This window comes from Neoarius graeffei, chromosome 22, assembly GCF_027579695.1.
Source record: "Neoarius graeffei isolate fNeoGra1 chromosome 22, fNeoGra1.pri, whole genome shotgun sequence".
In the NCBI taxonomy this organism is placed as follows: Eukaryota; Metazoa; Chordata; class Actinopteri; order Siluriformes; family Ariidae; genus Neoarius; species Neoarius graeffei.
In genome coordinates, this window is record NC_083590.1 from 44,256,404 (window position 1) to 44,279,385 (window position 22,982).

Here is a 22,982-nt window from a genome sequence, read left to right on the forward strand (position 1 = left end):
GACAAAAATATTATACTTGTTCATTTATTTATTGAGGAAATGATCCAATACAACAGATCTGTGAGTGGCAAAAGTATGTGAACCTCGAGGATTAGCAGTTAATTTGAAGGTGAAATTAGAGTCAGGTGTTTTCAATCAATGGGATGACAATCAGGTGTGAGTGGGCACCCTGTTTTATTTAAAGAACAGGGATCTATCAAAGTCTGATGTTCACAACACATGTTTGTGGAAGTGTATCATGGCACAGACAAAGGAGATTTCTGAGGACCTCAGAAAAATCGTTGGTGATGCTCATCAGGCTGGAAAAGGTAACAAAACCATCTCTAAAGAGTTTGGACTCCACCAATCCACAGTCAGACAAATTGTGTACAAATGAAGGAAATTCAAGACCATTGTTACCCTCTCCAGGAGTGGTTGACCAACAAAGATCACTCCAAGAGCAAGGCATGTAATAGTCGGCAAGGTCACAAAGGACCCCAGGATAACTTCTAAGCAACTGAAGGCCTCTCTCACATTGGCTAATGTTAATGTTCATGAGTCCACCATCAGGAGAACACTGAACAACAATGGTGTGCATGGCAGGGTTGCAAGGAGAAAGCCACTGCTCTCCAAAAAGAACATCTGCAATTTGCTAAAGATCATGTGGACAAGCCAGAAGGCTATTGGAAAGATGTTTTGTGGATGGATGAGACCAAAATAGAACTTTTTGGCTTCAATGAGAAGCGTTATGTTTGGAGAAAGGAAAACACTGCATTCCAGCATAAGAACCTTATTCCATCTGTGAAACATGATGGTGGTAGTGTCATGGTTTGGGCCTGTTTTGCTGCATCTGGGCCAGGACGGCTTGCCATCATTGATGGAACAATGAATTCTAAATTATACCAGTGAATTCTAAAGGAAAATATGGGGACATCTGTCCATGAACTGAATCTCAAGAGAAGGTGGGTCATGCAGCAAGACAACAACCCTAAGCACACAAGTCGTTCTACCAAAGAATGGTTAAAGAAGAATAAAGTTAATATTTTGGAATGGCCAATTCAAAGTCCTGATCTTAATCCAATCAAAATATTGTGGAAGGACCTGAAGTAAGCAGTTCATGTGAGGAAACCCCCCAACATCCCAAAGTTGAAGCTGTTCTGTATGGAGGAATGGGCTAAAATTCCTCCAAGTCGGTGTGCAGGACTGATCAAGTTAAAGAAAACTTTTAGTTGCAGTTATTGCTGCACAAGAGGGTCATACCAGATACTGAAAGCAAATGTTCACATACTTTTGCCACTCACAGATGTGTAATATTGGATCATTTTCCTCAATAAATAAATGACCAAGTATAATATTTTTGTCTCATTTGTTTAACTGAGTTCTCTTTATCTACTTTTAGGACTTGTGTGAAAATCTGATGTTGTTTTAGGTCATATTTATGCAGAAATATTGAAAATCCTAAAGGGTTCACAAACTTTCAAGCACCACTGGAATTGGACAGCAACCCTGGGACCTAATGGTAATGTTGCAGGGGAAAAAAACATTTGATCCACCAGCCTTGTTGGGGCTCAGGCTTCATCAATTTCAGTTTTGTTGTTCTGGTCCAAGGAGTTTGTTCTCTCTTGGACAGATGCAATGGGTTCTACTCACCGTTCATTCAGAAGAAGGATATGGTTTTCTTCCAATTCTGTATTGGAAGTCCAGAATTGGAAGAAAACCATATCCTGACCTTAATCCAATCAAAATATTGTGGAAGGACCTGAAGTATGTAAAAGTCCTCCTGTTTTGCATGTTAAGGATATCAGATGTTACTTGTGCCATCTAGCCACAACACTGGTTCAATTAATATTTTCATGTTCCCACTGCTCTGGAGCACAGACACATTTTGAAGTTTCTCATTCAAGGATGCTTCCTAATACTGAATCAGACAGCACAATCCATTAGCATAAATTATAAGTTGATCAAAATGCAACCAACACTGTCATCCCAATTTTTGACAAACATTAACACAATTGCCAGTCAAAATTGTGCAGGTCTCTATGCACAGCATCAGTTTTTGTTGAGTATGATGTTAGGATTGCTAACCACAGTCTTCAGCTTGTTCTTACTAGTTCAGAGACATATTGCCACTTTCTGGTATATTTAGATAATATTGCAATGTCAGATCCATCAATCAACACACAACTGTACTTGCTGGGACAAGACCATGGTGCTGCATGTATCTGGGAGAGTGGTATCTGCACCCAGAAAGTATGTCCCAAATCTGGGAAAGGTTTGTCAGGGCAAAGGTGGATCTCTTTGATGATAACAAATTGAATCACTGGTTTTTCCTGGTGGAGTTGGACAGTCCATTAAGTCATGATGCACTTGGTACACAGCTAGCCTGACTGTCTACTGTATGCATTTCCACCTCTACTACTGATTTTTTCCACATTTTTGATTTCCCCTGTTTTCATCACTCAGGGATGGAAAGCCCAGGCAGCTGCCCTTAGAATATTGTCCCAAATGAGTGGAATGATTTGGCATATTTGGAGTGAAGAACAGGTTTAGGATTGTGACTGGGCAGTGCAAGAGACACTGTTGAGCACAATAGCTCCTAGTATGCAGGCCTTGTATGCTCCCTGGAGGAAAGTAGTCTTTTGAAGGTGTATTTGGGATCTCCTGTCATGATCCAGCCTGGAACTTCCAAATCCTGACCTGCGCCTTTGTGTTCCACTTCGTGTTTTCCCCATTCTCCCTGCGCTGCACTAGCACACCTGCTACACATTTGCTGTTAGCCACTCGATATAAACACACTGAGGAGAATTACACAACATGGATAAATACTCGCCATTATGTTAAGTTCACATTCACATTTGGTTTCCTGACTTGGATTACATTTTTTGGACTAAGACTTTTTCCTGCCAATTTTTAGGATTTTTGACTGGGACTTTGATTCAGGACTCTGTTTGTTTTTTCCAGCTCTGTTTTTCCCCTGGAATTATTGCCATCTGTTACTCTGCCTTCGCTCTGTCTTCCTGGGATTTTGCTAAGAGATTTTCAGACTGTGCTGCTGTGCCTGCTTCCTGCCTGTTCACCTCACGAGCCTACTCATCAGGTACACCTCAGTTCATTTTTAGTAGTTGCTCATTGGGTCCAATCTGTTCCCATGGCCTCCAGGTCATGACAGAATTTATCCACCTCACCATGGACCCAGCAGACTATGATGCTCTCAAATCTGTATTGGCTAAGCAGGGCTCTGTTCTTGGATCTCATCAGCAAGAGATCATAGCTGTTTGAACAAGCATGTCCTCCATCACTGATACCCTAGAAAGACTCTCCTCACAGATGGAGATGGAGGGGTTGGAGGTGGAGCCAAAGGGTCAAACCCAGGACCATCACCTCTCCATTGGAGAGTGCCACCCCCAGTGAGCCAGAGTCCATGCATTTAGGCAGGACCCAGGTAACCCCATTGGAAAAAAGAAGCCATCAAGAAACTAGTTCCTGTTTTTACTGTGGACAGTCTGGACATTTCATCTCCCACTGCCCAGTAAAAGGGTCTGCCCACCAGTAGATGTGGGGATATAGGTGGGTGTGTCTACACACACTTCTCCTGCTGCTAGGTCAACATTGGCCATTAAGATTTCATTCTAAAACAAGGTCCAGTCTGTTCAAGCCCTCATTGATTCTGGTGTGGACCAGAGTTTTATCAGGACCTCCTGGGTGGAAGAATTGGTCATCCCCTTGTGTCAGCTAGATTGCCTCCATGTGACCAGAGCTCTGAATGGGGCTCTGAACTCAGTCCCATTTCCCATGCCTCTGACCCAGTTACTTTGAATGTTTCAGGTTAATCATGTTGAATCAATTTCATTCTACATCATGAACGACTCCCTTGAGTTTATTGTCCTTGGCCTTCCCTGGTTACACCTCCACAACCCCCACATTAACTGGAGCAATGGGACCATTCTTTCTTGGAGTACTCACTGCCTGGCCTCCTGCCTATCTTCTGCTCAGATTCCTCTGGCCCCTCTTGCCACCAGTTCTGATGAAACACCTTTCCAATGTGCCCCCCAAATATCTGGACCTTCGTTTGGTGTTCAATAAGGCTCGCACCACCCCTTTTCCTCCACATCAACCTTACGATTGCACCATAAAGCTGTTACCTGGAACCACACCTCCCAGGGGTCATATCTATTCTCTTTTCCCCATGGAGCATGGACAAATACATCTCAGAGTCTCTAGCAGTTGGCATTATTCATCCATGATCCTCTCCAGCTGGAGCAGGGTTCTTTTTTGTGGAGAAGAAAGACAAGTCCCTCAGGCCTTGCAATAACTATTGGGGACTTAATGCTATCACTGTCAAGAACCGTTGTCCCCTATCATTCATGTCCACTGCCTTCAAGTTACTTCAGGGGTTCAGTTTTTTTTACCAAGGTGGACCTCCGCAATGCCTACCACCTGGTGTAAATAAGAAAAAGAGAGAAGTGGAAGATAGCGTTTAACACTCCTACGGGCCACTACAAATATCTAGTTTTTTGTTTGGGCTCACTAACGCCCCCTCTGTCTTTCAAGCCCTGATCAATGATGTCTTATGATATTTCATTAACCAGTTCACCTTTGTTTATCTTGATGATATCCTCATCTTCTCTCCCACATTGGAGGTCCATCAGTTCCACGTCAGACAGGTCCTGCAATGACTCATAGAGAATCAACTCTTTGCAAAAGCAGAGAAGTGCAAGTTTCACAAATGCACCATGTCCTTCTTGGGCTTTGTAATTTCCCCAGTGGTGGTCCAAATGGACCCAAAGAAGGTCAAAGTGGTCTCTGAGTGGCCTATTTCCTCTTCCCGTAAGGAACTGCAGTGCTTTTGGGGGTTTGCTAACTTTTATCAGAGGTTTATCAGGAACACCATCGCTGCTCCCCTGACCAAACTCACATCTTCCAAGCACCCCTTCTCATGGACCAATCATGCTGAGAGTGCCTTCTCTTAAGATCAGATTCACCATGGTGACAATTCTCATCATCCCTGACCTTGCCATTCAGTTCATCCTCAAAGTGGATGCCTCAGACATGAGCACTGGGGCTGTCCTGTCCCAGAGGTCAGCCAGGGATAACAAGGTGCACCCATGTGCATTTTTTCTCATCACATGACTCCAGCAGAATGCAACTACGGCATTGGTGATTGAGAACTACTTGCTTTCAAGCTGGCCCTGGAAGAGTGGAAGCATTGGTTGGAGGGGACTGAGATTCCATACATCATACAGTATGGACAGATCATAAGAACCCCAAATACCTCAGGTCTGCTAAATGCCTTAAAGCACTTCAAGCCAGGTGGTCATTGTTTTTTTCCCACTTCAACTTTGTGCTGTCCTTTAGACCAGGCTCTAAGAATGTCAAGCCAGATGCCATTTCCAGGCAGTTTGCTCTGGACTGTCAGCAAAGTACCACCAAGCCCATCCTCCTTGCCCATTGTCTCGTGGCCACCACCCAGCTCGTCATAGAAACTACTGTCCAAATTGCCCTGCCCAGTGATCCAGGACCAGGTAATGGCCCACCCAACTGTGCCTCCTTGCATGTGCTCCCAGATGCTTCAGTGTGGGCACAGCTCCTTCTTACCCTGTCACCCTGGGGTAGCCCAGACCCTTGCCTTCCTCAGGCAATGCTTGTGGTGGCTGACCATGTGGTGAGACATTAGGACCTTTGTGGCAGCCTGTGACGTCTGCTCCAGAAACAAGACAAGCAACCAACCTGCTGCTGGACTATTAACACCCTTACCTTTACCTCACCGTCTTTGGTCCCACACTGCGGTGGATTTCATCATTGGCCTCCCCAGCTCCAAGGGTAATGCATGCATCACGATGATCATTGATCACTCCTCTAAGGCTGATCACTTCGTTCCCCTCCCTAAACTGCCTTCAGCTAAAGAGATGGCAACCATGTGTTCCAGATTCACAGTCTGCCTACAGACATTGTGTCTGACAGAGGTCCCCAGTTCTCCACTCACTTCTGATAGGAGTTCTGCAAGCTGATTGGGGCCACTCTCAGCCTCTCCTCAGGTTACCAGCCCCAGACTAATGGACAGATGGAATGTACCCATCAGAAGCTAGAGGTTGCTCTATGATGCCGAACATCTGGTGATTCTTCCTCCTAAAGCCAGGCACTTCCTTGGATTGAATACACCCACAACAGCCTTCCCTCATCATCCACTGGGCTGACTCCTTTCCAGTGTTGCCTCGGTTACCATCCCCCTCTTTTCCCCAAACAGGAGGAGGCATCTGTTCCTTAGGCCCAAGCCTTTATCAGACCCTGTCACAGAGTTTGGGCGTGTGCCAGACGTCAACTGTTATGCGCCAATCATGCATACAAAAGGATGGCAGATTGACATTGCAGGCCAGCTCCTGTCTACTGCCTGGGACAAAGAGTCATGTTGTCCACAGCCAATCTCCTTCTCAGGATTACCTCATGTAAGCTGGCCCCCAGGTTTGTTGGCCCTTTTCCTATTTCTAAGGTCATTCACCCCATGACTGTAAGATTGGCATTGCCCAAGTCTATGCGGTGCCTCCACCCATCCTTTCATGCCTCCCAACTGAGACACCTGGTCTCCAGTTCCTTCTTCCCTCCTTCCAAGGCTCCTCCCCCTCCTAAGAGCATCGATGGAGGGGAGGTCTACACAGTCAGGAAACTACTAAAGGTCCAGTGATGAGGTTGGGGGTTACAGTATCTGGTTGACTGGGAGGGTTATGGCCCAGAGGAGAGGTATTGGGTGCCAGCGCATTTCATCCTCAATCTTGTGCTCATCAGGGATTTCCACCACAATAACCTGGGAGCTCTGTCTGGGATGCCCAGAGGCATCCATAAAGGGGGGGTTCTGTCATGATCCAATCTGGAACTTCCAAATCCTGACCTGCGCCTTTGCGCTCCACTCCACGTTTTCCCCATTATCCCCATGCTGCACTAGCACACCTGCTATGCAGCCACTCTATATATACACACTGAGGAGAATTACACAACATGGATAAATACTCACCATTAAGTCTTGTTAAGTTCACGTTTGGTTTCCCAACTTGGATTATGTTTCTTGGACTAAGATATTTGCCTGCTGATTTTTGGGATTTTTGACCGGGACTCTGTTTTTTATGGCTCTGTTTTTCCCATGGAATTTTTTTCATCTGTTAGTCTGCCTTTGCGCTGTCTTCCTGGGATTTCACTAAAAGATTTTCAAACTGTGCTGCTGAGTCTGCTTCCTGCCTGTTCTCCTCATGAACCTACTAATCAGGTACCCCTCAATTCATTTCTAGTAGTTGCTCATTGGGTCCAATCTGTTTCCATGGCCTCCGGGTCATGACATCTCCATGTGCTGCAATCTGGTAAAACATTACCTTATGAACACTTGCAGGGTGCAGAACTGAAATGGGTGACTTTATAGGCTGCCTTTTTGCTGGCAATCACTTTACTAAAAACATAGGAGAATGTCATGCCATGGCAATAAGCTAGCTTGTCTGTGTTGTCTCTGTATTGACTTCATGGTTATACCTGAGGTTTCTAGCTACAGTCATACCATACGTTTGTTAACCAATAGACTGACATCATCTGATGAAATAGAATGTTATTTACTTATGTAACTGTGATTACTTGAACACCTGGGTCATTTGGAACCAGTGTCAATCAAGTGGGAACTCAGCTAGATGGTTTCAGGGAATGATTGTTGGATGACAACAGTATTTATATGAAATATTGCATCATAGGGTTGTTTTCTGACTTTGTTGAAGGTCTCTGCATGCACCCATATGTACACAAGTAGGAATACAGGCAAACCTCAATGAATATAATGAAAGGTTTCTTTATACAGTGCAAGAACACAAACTAATGCACTTAATCATAGCATTTGCTGCCATATCAGATGGACTTGAGATGGAGAGTTGACTGTTGTAATGATTTTTCAGTGAATTATATGGTTTTTGATGAAGAGAGAGAAATAGGAAGAGAGAAGAGAAGAGAAGAGAAGAGAAGAGAAGAGAAGAGAAATTTGAAGTAAGACTGACCAATGACAGCATACCCTCCAGGAATGATCCGGTAGAGGATGCCATCAAACAGAATGCCATGAGGAAATAGGGTGGCCATGATTTCCCCCACTAGACGACCAAATGCTGCACCTAGAGAGGCAAGAGTTATCCTTTGATTACTTAATTAACAACAGAAAGGTAACATATTAGTGAATGACAAATGGCTAGCTTTCTGTATTAGTCATAAATAAAATTCTTACGTTTTTATTATTGCTTATTATCATTACCTTACCAAGTACAAACACAGGCATGAAGGCTCCAGAGGGGATGGGCATTGTTGTTGAAACCGCTGACATCCAAAACTGCAAAATACAATGCAATATGACTCATTACTTTCAATATTTCAAACTAGTTTACTCAATAAAAACAAAAGTCTTAAGACTCTTCAAAGGATCCCATTTGCATTCTTTATGTTAAAGCTAGTTGCTAATATAAAGTATATGATGACATTTCCATTTTTTGCACTTTTAAATCCTGAAGACATTAGTAGAGGTGATGTAAATGTTTAGTTAACATTATAAACACGCTATCCATGCTTGAGTGTTTGCATTATAGAAAGAACTTTTACATATTGAAATGGCTTATATTTTGTTCAGAAGTGCCAAATATAGTGCCAAATATAGTATAGTAGCAAAGGTAAGTTTCACTGGTTGTGTCACTCTGCTTGTGTGTGTTCACTACATAAAATTCTAATTTAAGTGATAGTGACACTGAAACAATTACTACTTTACTACAGGCTGTCAGTCAGCCTGTGCATTGCATGGCAATGTGCAACACTCTATCCAGCTGTGGCATCTTTGGGTACTATTTTTGTTGACTGATCTGTTTTATTTGAAGCAGTGGCATTTCTATTATTTCAATAACAACAACAACAACCATTCAGGGTGGGGTCTTTTTTTCTTACATTATCAGATTTACACCCTGCTTTTTAGCTTTTGAAATCACCATCCCACATTCTTCATTAGATTAAGCTATCATACAGTTATTTTCTACTGCATAAAATGGACAAAGGTTATCGCCAATGTCAATAGTCAGATGTCTTACTGCATTGCAAAACAATACCTCAGCCGACAAAGATCATAGCATATATAGAGTCTCCAACAGACTTAAGCATTTATCTCATGGATGGTCTTCTGTTGGGACATGTCTACACATTGCATGTTGACCTGGAGACAAGAAGAGCTATAACCATAATAATTCCAGCTTGCAGAGAGTATAGCTAGAAAGTCAGTGAATTGAAAGATGGTCCATGACCTGTATTGTATTATATTAGCTTCCTAATAATGCATTCACCATATCTATTGTATCAAGATAAACAAACCCTTTCATGTGTAGTGCATTTTGAATATAGTGGGCAATTTATTTAGATTCTCTAATCTTGTATAAAATTCAATTCTATCACTGGATTATCACCAGGGGCAGTGAATACCACCTGGATGGCTTCTTTTGTGTAGAAAATCTCAAAGTGATGTATCATGCAGTATTCACAAAAAATACTTTTATCATTCAACCATGTAACCTTCAGGTTGGATTGGGGCTTGTTCCAAATGACAGGGAACCCTGGCGTTTATGATCTATGGACTACACCTTCTTACATAACTAATGTTCCATGGGGAATTGGAACACTTTAGGATAGACTGTGGACTGTGTTTAGCCACAAGCTCACTCCCAAGTCAGCTGGCCACCAAGGCATTCAGTTCTTCTACACTTTTTTCTTAAGTGATTGCTAACAAATAGGCAGCATTAAAGACACTCATTGCAGTTCATGAGGAGAGGTCTTAAGGGGAGCTTCCACTCTAGGCTCTTGGGGGAATGTGGTTGATGATCACAGATTGCTCCTTTCAGAAAGGTTATAATAGGTTTATGAACCTCAGTGAGAATCACTTGGTCTGGCACACTCCAATGGCCATAACACATATAGGGAGAACCACAGTTGACGGTGAATTGTTGGTCAGCAGCAGGCCAAAAAATGGCCCTGGCATGTGTCCAGCAATGTTTCTGGCAATGTAGATTGTGCCCAACCACATCTGCCATCATGCATAACCCAGATTGACAGAGAACATCCCCATGTCCTGGCCCAGGTGTCCCACTGCTAGGAGTGAGGCCTCGACCAGCTCCCCCTACAGAGGGTGCAAAATCTGTAGAGTGCTCCAAAACAAGGTGTAAAAGAGTACACTAATAGTCATTCTGTGCCTTTCATGAGGCAATATTATAAGATCTCACAAGAATACCATTTTTCCATCAGTCTTTGCACTGTGACACAATGAATTCCCTCATGACTGGCACTGTATGAAAGAATGCATCCAGTGCTTTGGGCTGCATGTAACATACAACCCCGATTCCAAAAAAGTTGGGACAAAGTACAAATTGTAAATAAAAACGGAATGCAATGATGTGGAAGTTTCAAAATTCCATATTTTATTCAGAATAGAACATAGATGACATATCAAATGTTTAAACTGAGAAAATGTATCATTTAAAGAGAAAAATTAGGTGATTTTAAATTTCATGACAACACCACATCTCAAAAAAGTTGGGACAAGGCCATGTTTACCGCTGTGAGACATCCCCTTTTCTCTTTACAACAGTCTGTAAACGTCTGGGGACTGAGGAGACAAGTTGCTCAAGTTTAGGGATAGGAATGTTAATCCATTCTTGTCTAATGTAGAATTCTAGTTGCTCAACTGTCTTAGGTCTTTTTGTCGTATCTTCCGTTTTATGATGCGCCAAATGTTTTCTATGGGTGAAAGATCTGGACTGCAGGCTGGCCAGTTCAGTACCCGGACCCTTCTTCTACGCAGTCATGATGCTGTAGTTGATACAGTATGTGGTTTGGCATTGTCTTGTTGGAAAATGCAAGGTCTTCCCTGAAAGAGACGTCGTCTGGATGGGAGCATATGTTGCTCTAGAACCTGGATATACCTTTCAGCATGGTGTCTTTCCAGATGTGTAAGCTGCCCATGCCACATGCACTAATGCAACCCCATACCATCAGAGATGCAGGCTTCTGAACTGAGCGCTGATAACAACTTGGGTCCTCCTTCTCCTCTTTAGTCCGAATGACACGGCGTCCCTGATTTCCATAAAGAGCTTCAAATTTTGATTTGTCTGACCACAGAACAGTTTTCCACTTTGCCACAGTCCATTTTAAATGAGCCTTGGCCCAGAGAAGACGTCTGCGCTTCTGGATCATGTTTACATACGGCTTCTTCTTTGAACTAGAGTTTTAGCTGGCCACGGCGGATGGCACGGTGAATTTTATGCTTTTATGGAATTCCCACTGTACAGGAGCACGAAGGCGAGCAAACAAAGAAACTCAGCATACAAAGGAGAAATCTATGGCTTGCGAGAATCAACCACAAGGATTATCAGCCTTCCAAACACAGCAAAGTCTGCTCCGATCATTTTATAAGTGGTAAGTTGTTTAAATAAACAATCAATTGTGTTTAAGTTTGTTTTTGGAAACCAAAACATCATGTGAACAATCTCTGGAAAATGCCTAACTGGAACCGCTGAGTGTACGTTTACATTGTAATGTACACTTAATATCGCTCATTTGTCACGTTTCTATTTGAAACTTGTCACTTCACTCACGCAAGGGTCATTTTTGAAAAACATTTTAGGTCTATTCTGTATGATTTGATTTGTGTTTGGGATGCAAACAGCGCGCCTTTTGGCGGATGCCGCCTGAATCACGCAGATCCGATTTTTTTTTTGGGGGGGGGGCGTCGGAGTGTCTGATTATAATTTCAAAGTAAATTCTGTATTAAAATTACTAAATAAGCAAATCCATTACAGTCCATGAAACAGGAAGTATAAGGATGAGAAAAAAACCAGTTTAAATCGGAAAGCTGCGCACATTTGCGCAGCCCGAGCGGTGTGCAGGACTGCGCAAATGTGCGCAGCTTTCCGATTTAAACTGTTTTTTTTCTCATCCTTATACTTCCTGTTTCATGGACTGTAACGGATTTGCTTATTTAGTAATTTTAATACAGAATTTACTTTGAAATTATAATCAGACACTCCAACGCCCCCCCTAAAAAAAATCAGATCTGCATGATTCAGCCGTGAAAAAGGTGGCATCCGACAAAAGGCGCGCTGTGAATATATAAAGTTGTATATATCAGACAGCCTTTAAAGTTTGATGAAGTCAGTTTCAGGCTTTGGAGCAGGCTTTGGCAGTTTCAGGCTTTCGCAGCCCTGCATAGTCACTTGAAAATGCATCTTTGTCCACTTCATAGGGGTCAATTCCCCCAATCAAGGCCAGTTTGGCTGCATACCGTTGTCGTGAGATGTCGTCTAATGTATCTATATACTTCTGTTTGCTTGATTTTGCCGACATTGATCTTTATTTTAGAAAACTGACTATATAACTTCATAAATTCGTCCGAGATAACGTAGCCGGTAATGGCGATGGTCCGTTTTGTTTGCCCCACAAGATGGCGCCTGGAGGGCGTTCCCCGGAATGCCGTGACGTCAGTGAAAACTATCTATAGTGCAAATAAATATAGCTCATTTTATACTGTGTGTCACCATGACTCGTGTTGTTTCAAGCCAAATAATTTTAATCATAGAAACATTATTGTGTGCACAACACAGTAGTTTGTTTTCTAATTCTCACTGGCTTTTGCTTATCAATGCTCTTCTTACTTGCTATAGAGGTGCTGACACTATGCAAGATGTAATTTCAAACATGTGTGTAAATATTGGAGCATCTGCAACAGCTTGCAGACTGAGAAAATGGTATTGCTGATCCACTCACACTAGACAAACTGTCACCATGGAGGGCACACAGAGATTTGTCACTGAGAAGGTGAAAAATCCCCAGCATTAGTCTGGGAGAGACAAATTAGAGCTAAAATCATGTTGTGTGCATTCTGCATTAGTCAAGGTTTTACCCTCATTTATCCAAAAAACACCTTTCAGGGGTCAGCTAGAAACTGGAAGCATATGTGTTCAATTTTTGTTTCTGCCTTATACCACATCACACAGCTAAATGTGCTTGATGTATTACTGAATAATAAGTAATACAGAGTAAGTTTTTGTATTACTTTTGATAAAGAATGAAATAATCGTCATCCAAAACATTTTAAATAAATCAGAATTTTTAAAATGCTTCACCATACACCCAGAAATGAAGTGATCTCGATCACTGTAGTTGCTGCCAATCATTTATGATAGGCAATAGATACTGCACACTATAATCCACAGCATGCAAGTCTAAGCAGTTCTCCTGAAGCATGATATCTGCTTCAAGCCAAGGATCATATAAGCCAACACCTGATCTCTCACACAGGACTGTGTCTGTCAAGGCAACTTTTAAAGTCTTTTATTATTTAAGTTAAACAAAGACCAAAAAAAAAGGTTTTTATATATATATATATATATATATATATATATATATATATATATATAAACCTTATATATATATATATATATATATATATATATATATATGGGGCGGCACGGTGGTGTAGTGGTTAGCGCTGTCGCCTCACACAATAAGAAGGTACAGGTTCGAGCCCCGTGGCCGGCAAGGGCCTTTCTGTGTGGAGTTTGCATGTTCTCCCCATGTCCGCATGGGTTTCCTCCGGGTGCTCCGGTTTCCCCCACAGTCCAAAGACATGCAGGTTAGGTTAACTGGTGACTCTAAATTGACCGTGAGTGTGAATGGTTGTCTGTGTCTATGTGTCAGCCCTGTGATGACCTGGCGACTTGTCCAGGGTGTACCCCGCCTTTCGCCTGTAGTCACTGGGATAGGCTCCAGCTTGCCTGCGACCCTGTAGAAGGATAAAGCGGCTAGAGATAATGAGATGAGAGATGATATATATACATATATATATATATATATATATATATATATATATATAGTATATATAAACCTTTACCTTCATGATGAAGAAGAGACCTAGTATGATAAATACATTGACATCCGGATGAAGCCAGGCAGAAGATCGTCCCAGACCAGGTGGAACAGGAGCACCCCAGATTTTGGTCCAGGTGAAGTTATCAAAGAAAGAGTTTATAGCCTCTCTGGGCATTAGCTGCATCAAAATATAATTAATATACAATTAAGAGACTGAAAGATTCTGACAGGAAATAACACCAAGCGATCTCAGATATAAAATTCGTATTGCAAGATGAAATGCTATGCTTAGTCAATGTTGCACTGTCTTTGTCTCACCTCTCCTGCCATGAACTGTCCAAAACCTGGAGGGAATGTCAGTGTTGTGATCACAAAAGTTACAACACCTGGGTAAATTAGACGGCTGTGGGGGAAAAGTGGTTTCACTGTCAACATTGTGAATAAATTGTAGATGCTAGTCAACTGCAAATCAACCAACATAGAAAAACTAAGTCACTGGATAACTATGTCACTAGAAATCTTTTAAGAATCCTTGCTTTTGGTTTAAAAAATGAAAATGTATTAAAATCAATATTTTTGGTTTTCATCATCAAGAACGGCCAACCACGTTCTTCACATCAATTTGGAAAATGTTTCTCAAAAATCTTAAAGCTGGAAGGTATTGTCTATGTTCCATGCTCTACATGTTCTATGTTCCCTCTGTAAATACATGTCTGTCTTACTGTTTGGTAAGAAACCGTGTTAGCAGATTGGGTCTTCTCATGAACAGGACAACCTGCCGGTTCAAGTAGACGAAGAAAGCTCCAAGAAACCCACAAAAAATGCTGTATAGCAGAGCAACAGAAACAAACAAAAGATCAAATTTGATCTATTGTCCCACAAGCCCAAGAACCAGCACCAGCTCACAAAAGTGTGACTAGAATGAATTATTCATCAAACCTATAACACTTATAAGAGATGAAAATACTTCTTGCTTTCAGTTTTCCGGTGTTTATCAAATTTTCAAATTTCACAATGCTTTTTGAATGTTTTAACTACTTTTTAAAAATTGTTTAAAAAAAGGTAATTCAGCTGATATTTGATTATTTTAATGATATGCTTTATTTTTCAAAAGAACTCAGATAAGTAGCCTCTTGTTATTGTCCTAGTACAGCTGTGTTAATGTCACTTCAATTGGCTCAACTGACATGCAAGGCAAAATGTGTTAATACCAGTAATTGCCATGCCATGCGCCAATTCTAAAAATGAGCTTTCAAAGTCTGCAAATGTTTACAATGGAACTTAACTAAAACTGGGATGTTATGATGCACCAAAATCATGTTGTGTGCTCTCAAAATAGTTCTGTGAAATTGCAATGGTTGCGGTACAGCAAACACAGCTCCAGGATTGTGCCCTCACCACGAACAGCACGCTCTTGCCCCACGCTCTCACCCAATGATGGCGAATGCTGGCAGCTCCTGCAGGTCAAAGGGGAAGTCCATGCGGAACTTGGTGCGGAACAGAGCAGTGATGGTTACTGGAACACAGAAGAAGAATGGGGGTTTGGAGAAATTATACAAGAAGTTATTAATTAGAGATTTTTTCATGTCACTGCACTGTTTTTCAAGGCTTAATGGAAACATGTTAATTATATAGGTGCCGTATAAAATAGGTTCCTGTATAAAGTAACTGGGACCATGAGCTAGCCTAGTAGTTAGCGTGTCCATCTCTTGACTGGGAGATCATGAGTTCTACCTGCAGTCGGGTCATACAAAAGACCATTATAAAAATGGTACCTACTGCCATCTGGCAATGCACACTGCAATTCAGATGCAAGTAGGGAGTCAAACTCTCACGTTTACCAGAGAACCAGCCACCCATTGTAACCCTAGCTATGTAATAGGCAAGAGGCTGAGAGCTATAAAAACGGAGACTGGCACCACCCAATGGGACGGGAGACTGCCTGGGAAGACTAGGTCCTGGCACGGAGGGGACTTTGACTTCCATCCATCCATCATCTGTAGCCGCTTATCCTGTCCTACAGGGTCACAAGCAAGCTGGAGCCTATCCCAGTTGACTATGGGCGAGAGGCGGGGTACACCCTGGACAAGTCGCCAGATCATCGCAGGGCTAACACAGAGACACAGACAACTGTTCATGCTCACATTCACACCTACGGTCAATTTAGAGCCACCAATTAGCCTAACCTGCATGCCTTTGGACTGTGGGGGAAACTGGAGCACCCAGAGGAAACCCACATGGACAGCATGCAAACTCCACACAGAAAGGCCCTCGCCGGCTGCTAGGCTCGAACCCAGGACCTTCTTGCTATGAGGTGACAGTGCTAACCACTACACCACTGTGCCGCCCGGGACTTTGACTTTGATATAGTAATTGGATACTGTACGGTATGTATTCTGTGGTCATATACTTCATACTACTGTGAATAATATTTATGGCCTTATTGGACATACACTGATAACACTTTGCACTAATGGTTTAAATGTTATGAGTTCAAATCTGCCAAAAAAAAATTAAATCTCACCTGAATCTTTATTGAATACTGAAAGCACCCTGAATATGAAGGCACTAAATGTGGCAGCAAAGTACCCCCTCCAATAGTTCCTCACTGCAAAGAAAGTTGATGTTACCTCAATGCTGAACAGCACTCCTAGAGAAGAATCAAAAGAAAGAATAAAACATCAAAAAGATATTAGTAGTAAGAGGCATAAATATTAGAGACATAGTGTCTAAATTTGGCTATAAATTGTCACATTTTACCTCCAAGTGGGGTGCCAAAGCAACAGCCTACCCCCACAGCACAACCGACTGTGAGAATATCTGTGTAGCAATATGGGCTCTACTGACACAGAGGAACAGAAGGAAGAGTTATGTATAAATAATATGGGGGTGAGGAAAGCTGAGTGTATATAGAATTAGATATAGAAATAAGCCATTTTCCAATTAACAGAAAAATAAATGATCAATCTACCTTTTTACTCTTTAAATATCAATATGATGTTGATTCACTGTCTCAATACAGTCTTTGACAGGGGTTGATTTGGCTGTGCCAACCCATTATTTTATATTGAAAACTGAATTATCCAGTTATTAAATTGCATCATAGCATTGCACTGCAACCACTTTGACATTTCTATTATGCAGTTTGGGTTTGGGATATGCATTTGGAACAGAGCCTTTTGACAGATCATCAATACAACATACACTATATGGATGAAAGTTTGTGGAGACCTGATCGTCACACCCATACATGCTTGTTGAACTTCCCATTCTGGATTTAGTTTCCCTTTGCTGTTATAATAAGCTCCACTCTTCTGGGAAGACTTTCTACTAGATTTTGGAGTGTGGCTGTGGAGATTTGGTCATTTATCCATAAGAGCATTGAGGTCAGGTACTGATGTAGGGCAAGGAGGCATCCCAGCATCCCAAAGGTGTTCAGTGGGGTTGAGGTCAGGGTTCTATGCAGGACAATGGAGTTCTTCCACTCCAACCTTGCCACACCATGTCTTCATGGAACTCGCTTTGTGCACAGGAGGTGGATGTTACCTATACTTGTATGCTGCAAAGAGTCTTAAACATATCCTAGCATGATTGCTGGTCTAACGATCAGCTTTAGAGCAATTTAGCCTGCCTCTCCTGTATCATCATCATGAAACAATGTTTTGCTCTTTGCGGTCACGTTATGTGGCACAACTAACCTGCAGCGCAAGTGTTGCTATGGGAGCCTGACACAAGGCACAAGGTTGGCCAGGCATGTAACACTCTGAAGATGGCACTTGATAGGGACAAAGGCCTACCACGTGACCAGCTCAAGGCAGCTATGGCCATCAGGCAAGTCTAGGCAAAGTTTCTGCAAGTCACCGGCCTGCAGGATGTCAGATGATGATGATGATGATGATGATGCACAAGAGCATTGTCATGCTGGAACAGGTTTGGGCCTCTTAGTTCCAGTAAAGGGAACTTGTAATGCTACATTGTACAACAACATTCAATTTAATAAAATTTTATTTGTATAGCACTTTTAACAATGGATGTTGTCGCAAAGCAGCTTTACAAAAATATATTAATTATAATGAAAATATGAATTTATACATTCATCGCTAAAGAGCAAGCCTGAGGTGACTGTGGCAAGGAAAAACTCCCTGAGAGAACACGAGGAAGAAACCTTGAGAGGAACCAGACTGAAAAGGGAACCCTTCTCCTCATTTGGGTGATAATAAACAGCATAATTATAAAGCATAAATAATTCACTTCTATAACTATCACAAAGTGCAGCTGTGTAACCAGGAAATTCAGTATAGTTTTAACAAGTTATCAGCATGTTTACTGATGGAGACAAAACTGTTTATAGCAACTGCAGTCCTAAAGTTAAAACAGGTGTGCACAAAGAGAGGAAGTGATACGAACAAAATATATTAATTATAATGAAAATATAAATTTATACATTCATCGCTAAAGAGCGATGAATGTATAAATATATTCTTACATCTTTTCTCCACCTCTATGTGGAGTCATTGTGGAGGCAATGTTGATCGGCTGAGCTGCTAGGTTTAAGGATCCTTAGTGGCAGCTTGGTGGTGCGGCTCAAACCCCCAACCCTCCAATTAGTAATCCAGAGCCTTAACCCATTGGGCCACCACTGCTTGACAGCCTATACAATTGTGTGCTTCAAAATCTGCGGCAGCAGTTTGGGGAAAAATTACATATGGGTGTGACGGTCAAGTGTCCACATACTTTTGGCCATATAGTGCATCTCTGTTAAAAGTCACTTCTATTAACTTTTGCTTACCTGATAGACCCCAGAAAAAATGGACATAAACTTGCTGAGCACAGCAGCACAAATGCTGGCTATGTGTACAAAAGGACCCTGAGTAACACAGAAAGAAATATGACTGATATGTTACAGCTAGTAAGTTGCATAAGGAAAGTTGAGATATCTGAGTGCTTTACCTCTTTGCCTACTGGCATTCCACTTCCTAGTCCAGCAGTAAGGCCAACTGCTTTTGCTGCAAAAGCTTTAACTGTCAGGTACTCTTTCAACACAACACCTCTAAGGATCGTTTTCATCTCAGGGATACCAGAACCTATGGAAACAAGAGGACGAGTTGGGGTGGGGGGCAGGGGGCAGGGTAGGAAGGAATGTATGTAAAGGGAGAAGTTGTAACAACAGGTAGAATAACTGAAGATAAACGATGATGAAGTAATTAAAACATCACTCATATCTTTCCATTGTATCTTGGCAGAAGTTGCAAAGAATGTGACACTCATAGGGCAGAATGTATCAAGGCTAATGCTGTTCCAACTGCTTATCATTAACCAGGACTATCCATAAAGTCCCTTCCTCAGGCATGCACATCAGATTGTGATTTTATTCTAACTTATGCGCGCATAAAACAAAACATATTTGTGGAAAGATTTCTGATCCTTGAGGATCCTTTTGTTGCCTCTTTAGTAGTTAGTATACTGTGACACAAAGAATGATAGAAGAAATGAACAGTATAAGTAATGAACAGAATATGGCTGGTATAAATGCAGGGCTAAAAATGCTGTCAGGCCTAAAAAAATATGTTACAGGTCAGAATTGTAGGTAAGGTGGAATTTTTCAACCTAGGTTAGAATTTTTAACCCAGTTTATAATTTGCTACTTGTATTAGGGAGACTTACTATGTTTAGGGTTAGGATTTGGGAAGACTTTGGATTTTATAATAAAACATACAGTACCTTGGAGCTAGGTTTAGGATTTGGGAAGACTTTTATATATATATATATATATATATATATATATATATATATATATATATATATATATATAAAACTTCTTCTTTCTCAATCTAGTGCTTAAGGCTCTGAGTTAGAATTCCGGTGAAGTATGAAAAAAGATATGTTAAAAATGCTAATTCAGTAGACAGGAATAGGTAGACAGCCAGACGAGGAAATACCAGGTACAGTAGGTGTAGGCAGAGAGGAAGTGGATGGAAGAAAAAGACAAAAGAAGTGATGTAAAATCCCTTTTAAGAATCTTAGATAATCCAAAATTTTACCTAGGTTGGGTTGGAAATTATGAACGAAGTTAAAAATTTTTTAACCCAGGTCAAAAAGAAATCACCTAGGTTGAAATTTTTTTACCTGTAACATATACAAAAACATATATACATGTTTTTGTATACCCAGGAAACCCATTGGGGCAGTACAGAATTCTCATCTCATCTCATCTCATTATCTCTAGCCGCTTTATCCTTCTACAGGGTCGCAGGCAAGCTGGAGCCTATCCCAGCTGACTACGGGCAAAAGGCAGGGTACACCCTGGACAAGTTGCCAGGTCATCACAGGGCTGACACATAGACACAGACAACCATTCACACTCACATTCACACCTATGGTCAATTTAGAGTCACCAGTTAACCTAACCTGCATGTCTTTGGACTGTGGGGGAAACCGGAGCACCCGGAGGAAACCCACGCGGACACGGGGAGAACATGCAAACTCCACACAGAAAGACCCTCGTCGGCCACGGGGCTCGAACCCAGGACCTTCTTGCTGTGAGGCAACAGCGCTAACCACTACACCACCGTGCCGCCCTATTATTATTATTATTATTATTTCATTGATGATGCCTTATAATGCATTGCTCAACCCCAATAGTTTCATCATCAAGTTATTGATAGATGTTAGATGTTGACAGATTTTAGCCCTCCCATCTAATTACATGATCAAGTATCACTGGAACAAATGGACTACTAGAATTCATATCAGTTATAGGAGCATGCAGCATGCAGTGATGTGGTACATTTTCGAGGTTAAGTGCATTTAGAGCTTTAAAAGGTTGAAAGAGCAGCAGAAGTAGATAGAATGAAAGACCTACAAGAAAGCTGAGGGTGTACAGATGTTAATGGCTCAGGGAACAGCAAAGAGTACATACCGATGGCTTGTGGAGCAACCAGGTTGCAGAAGAAGGAGGCGAACAAGATGAGCATCATTGGATAGATGACCCAAACCAAGTACTGCAGTGGGACATTACCCCTCAGCTTTTCATATATCCACTTATATGCTGAATACGAGGGGTAGTAACAGCAATGGAGGAGAAAAGTGATAGAAGAAGAGGAAAAAGTGAGGAAAGTGAAAATGTGCAAGGAAGATGGGCAATCATATTTGAGCATTAGAAAATGAAAAATAGTTGCATCGTGTAGAAAAAATGATGCAGAGAATAGAATAAAAGGGACAGACAAATCCGGGAAGAGAAGGAAACAAAATAGTTAGCAAAAATTAAGAAAATGAAAACAATTAAAGCAGCTAAAACATGATTTCTGACCAATGGATATCTCCGACAAGGTATTTGGTTAACTAATGCAAGAGTGTAGAGACAGCCATCCATTAAAGTTACTTATGTATGTCGTGTTTAACAGAGCTCTAATACTCAGTATGAATCTGGATGGATGAAATAGCCATTCATTAACTCTAAGTGTTATGGTACCTTGGAGGCCCTTGGCACTGGTATAGTCCATGGTCCAACTGACTAATGCCATGGAGATACCCAGGAGCACTAGAAAGATCCAGTCTTCTCCCAGTTTATTTACTATGAACTTCTGTACACGTATCACACAGTCTGCATGAACAAGAGCATACACCACAAGTGCTTAGCCAACCAGAGATATTTGTTGAGATATTCCAAATAGCATAGCAATGGAAATTAAATTTGCTTGAGTGTTCAGGCTATAAAAATTTCTTCACAGCAGCATATAAAGACCCACCTTGTCCATTTGATTTAACATTGCTCTAACATTTTTTTAGGACACCTCTCTAAGAGCTACTGATTGGGCAAATACAACTGCAACACTGCTACATAACATTCATACCATGCTTTTAATAAATGTTTATAGACACAACCTCCCTCATATCTGGGCCTTCAGCAGAGATTATTCATGTTAAAAAAAATAAAGCTTTGAACGGCACCTTTACACTTGGAGTAGGAGGGTTGTTTCTTCAGGGAGGATGTGTGCCTCTTCTCTGATTCTTCTCTATCATGTCCTGAGTCCGGGTCCATGTGGTGTCGGCTGCGGTGGCTGTGACTGCGCCGATGGTGTCCATGATGACTATGGTGCTGGCGTCCATAATGATGATGTTTCCTTGTCTGTTTCTCTGTCAGTAGGCGACCAGCCTCTCGTTGACAGGACCCTCCGGGGTGTTCCCTGTACTCCCCATACAGCTAGGCAGATTAATATATGTTTTTGTAATATATGTTTTTTAACATATATGAGTATTATAATCAATCAGTCAATCAATCTAAGGTTTGTTTCTCTTATTTTGAGAACCCCACCACACCAGACATGCTTTATCATACCACCCTCACTCTCAACACACATTTTAATTACTCCCATAAATCTACCACTTTAAAGTCTCCCTGCCTAAACAGTTATAAAAATATATCCTGACTGGTATTACTATTACAAATAAAGAATGAAGGACAATCACTTCATAAATGTTTTGTTATATTGATCACTGCTATTTACAAAAATATGGACTTTTACCACATTTTTGAAACCTTGCTCATTATGTGTCTGTTTATCGTCTATGGTGTTTTATCTAGACAGTATAGTTTTCAGAATATTCAAACCCATTAAACATTAGTTATATACACCAATCAACCATAACATAAAAACCATTAACAGGAGTCATGAATAACATTTACCTATTATCTCATTACAATGGCACCAAACAAGGGGTGGGATATATTAGACATCAAGTGAACAGTCAGTTCTTGAAGTTGATGTGTTGGAAGCAAGAAAAATGGGCAGGTGTAAGGATCTGAGTGACTTTGACAAGGGCCAAATTGTGATGGCTAGATGACTGGGTCAGAGCATCTCCAAGTGGGGTGTTCACGGTATGCAGTGGTTAGTACCTACCAAAAGTGCTCCAGGGAAGGGCAACTAGTGAACTGGTGACAGGGTTATGCCTAAGGCTCACTGATGCACATAGCAAGAGCTACTGTAGCACACATTGATGAAAATATTAATATTGGCTCTGTGTCAGAATGCACAGTGCATCACAGTTTGCTGTGTAAGGCTGCATAGTTACAGACCAGGCAGAGTGTCTATGTT

At 41.5% G+C, this 22,982-nt stretch overlaps 1 protein-coding gene across 1 annotated transcript in view; it reads right to left on the reverse strand.

The window, feature by feature from the left end:
- The window catches only part of clcn1a (chloride channel, voltage-sensitive 1a), a 72,150-nt gene that overhangs the window by 38,078 nt on the left and 11,090 nt on the right, over positions 1-22,982 (reverse strand). The window contains exons 2-14 of the mRNA XM_060903949.1: positions 21,838-22,090; positions 21,359-21,490; positions 20,807-20,935; positions 18,838-18,971; positions 18,677-18,754; positions 16,648-16,726; positions 16,412-16,537; positions 15,319-15,403; positions 14,610-14,711; positions 14,206-14,290; positions 13,910-14,065; positions 8,254-8,323; positions 8,001-8,111 (exon numbers count right to left, since the gene is read on the reverse strand). Coding sequence (XP_060759932.1) covers positions 8,001-8,111; positions 8,254-8,323; positions 13,910-14,065; positions 14,206-14,290; positions 14,610-14,711; positions 15,319-15,403; positions 16,412-16,537; positions 16,648-16,726; positions 18,677-18,754; positions 18,838-18,971; positions 20,807-20,935; positions 21,359-21,490; positions 21,838-22,090 — 1,540 coding nt within the window. The remainder of the gene's footprint in view (positions 1-8,000; positions 8,112-8,253; positions 8,324-13,909; positions 14,066-14,205; positions 14,291-14,609; positions 14,712-15,318; positions 15,404-16,411; positions 16,538-16,647; positions 16,727-18,676; positions 18,755-18,837; positions 18,972-20,806; positions 20,936-21,358; positions 21,491-21,837; positions 22,091-22,982) is intronic.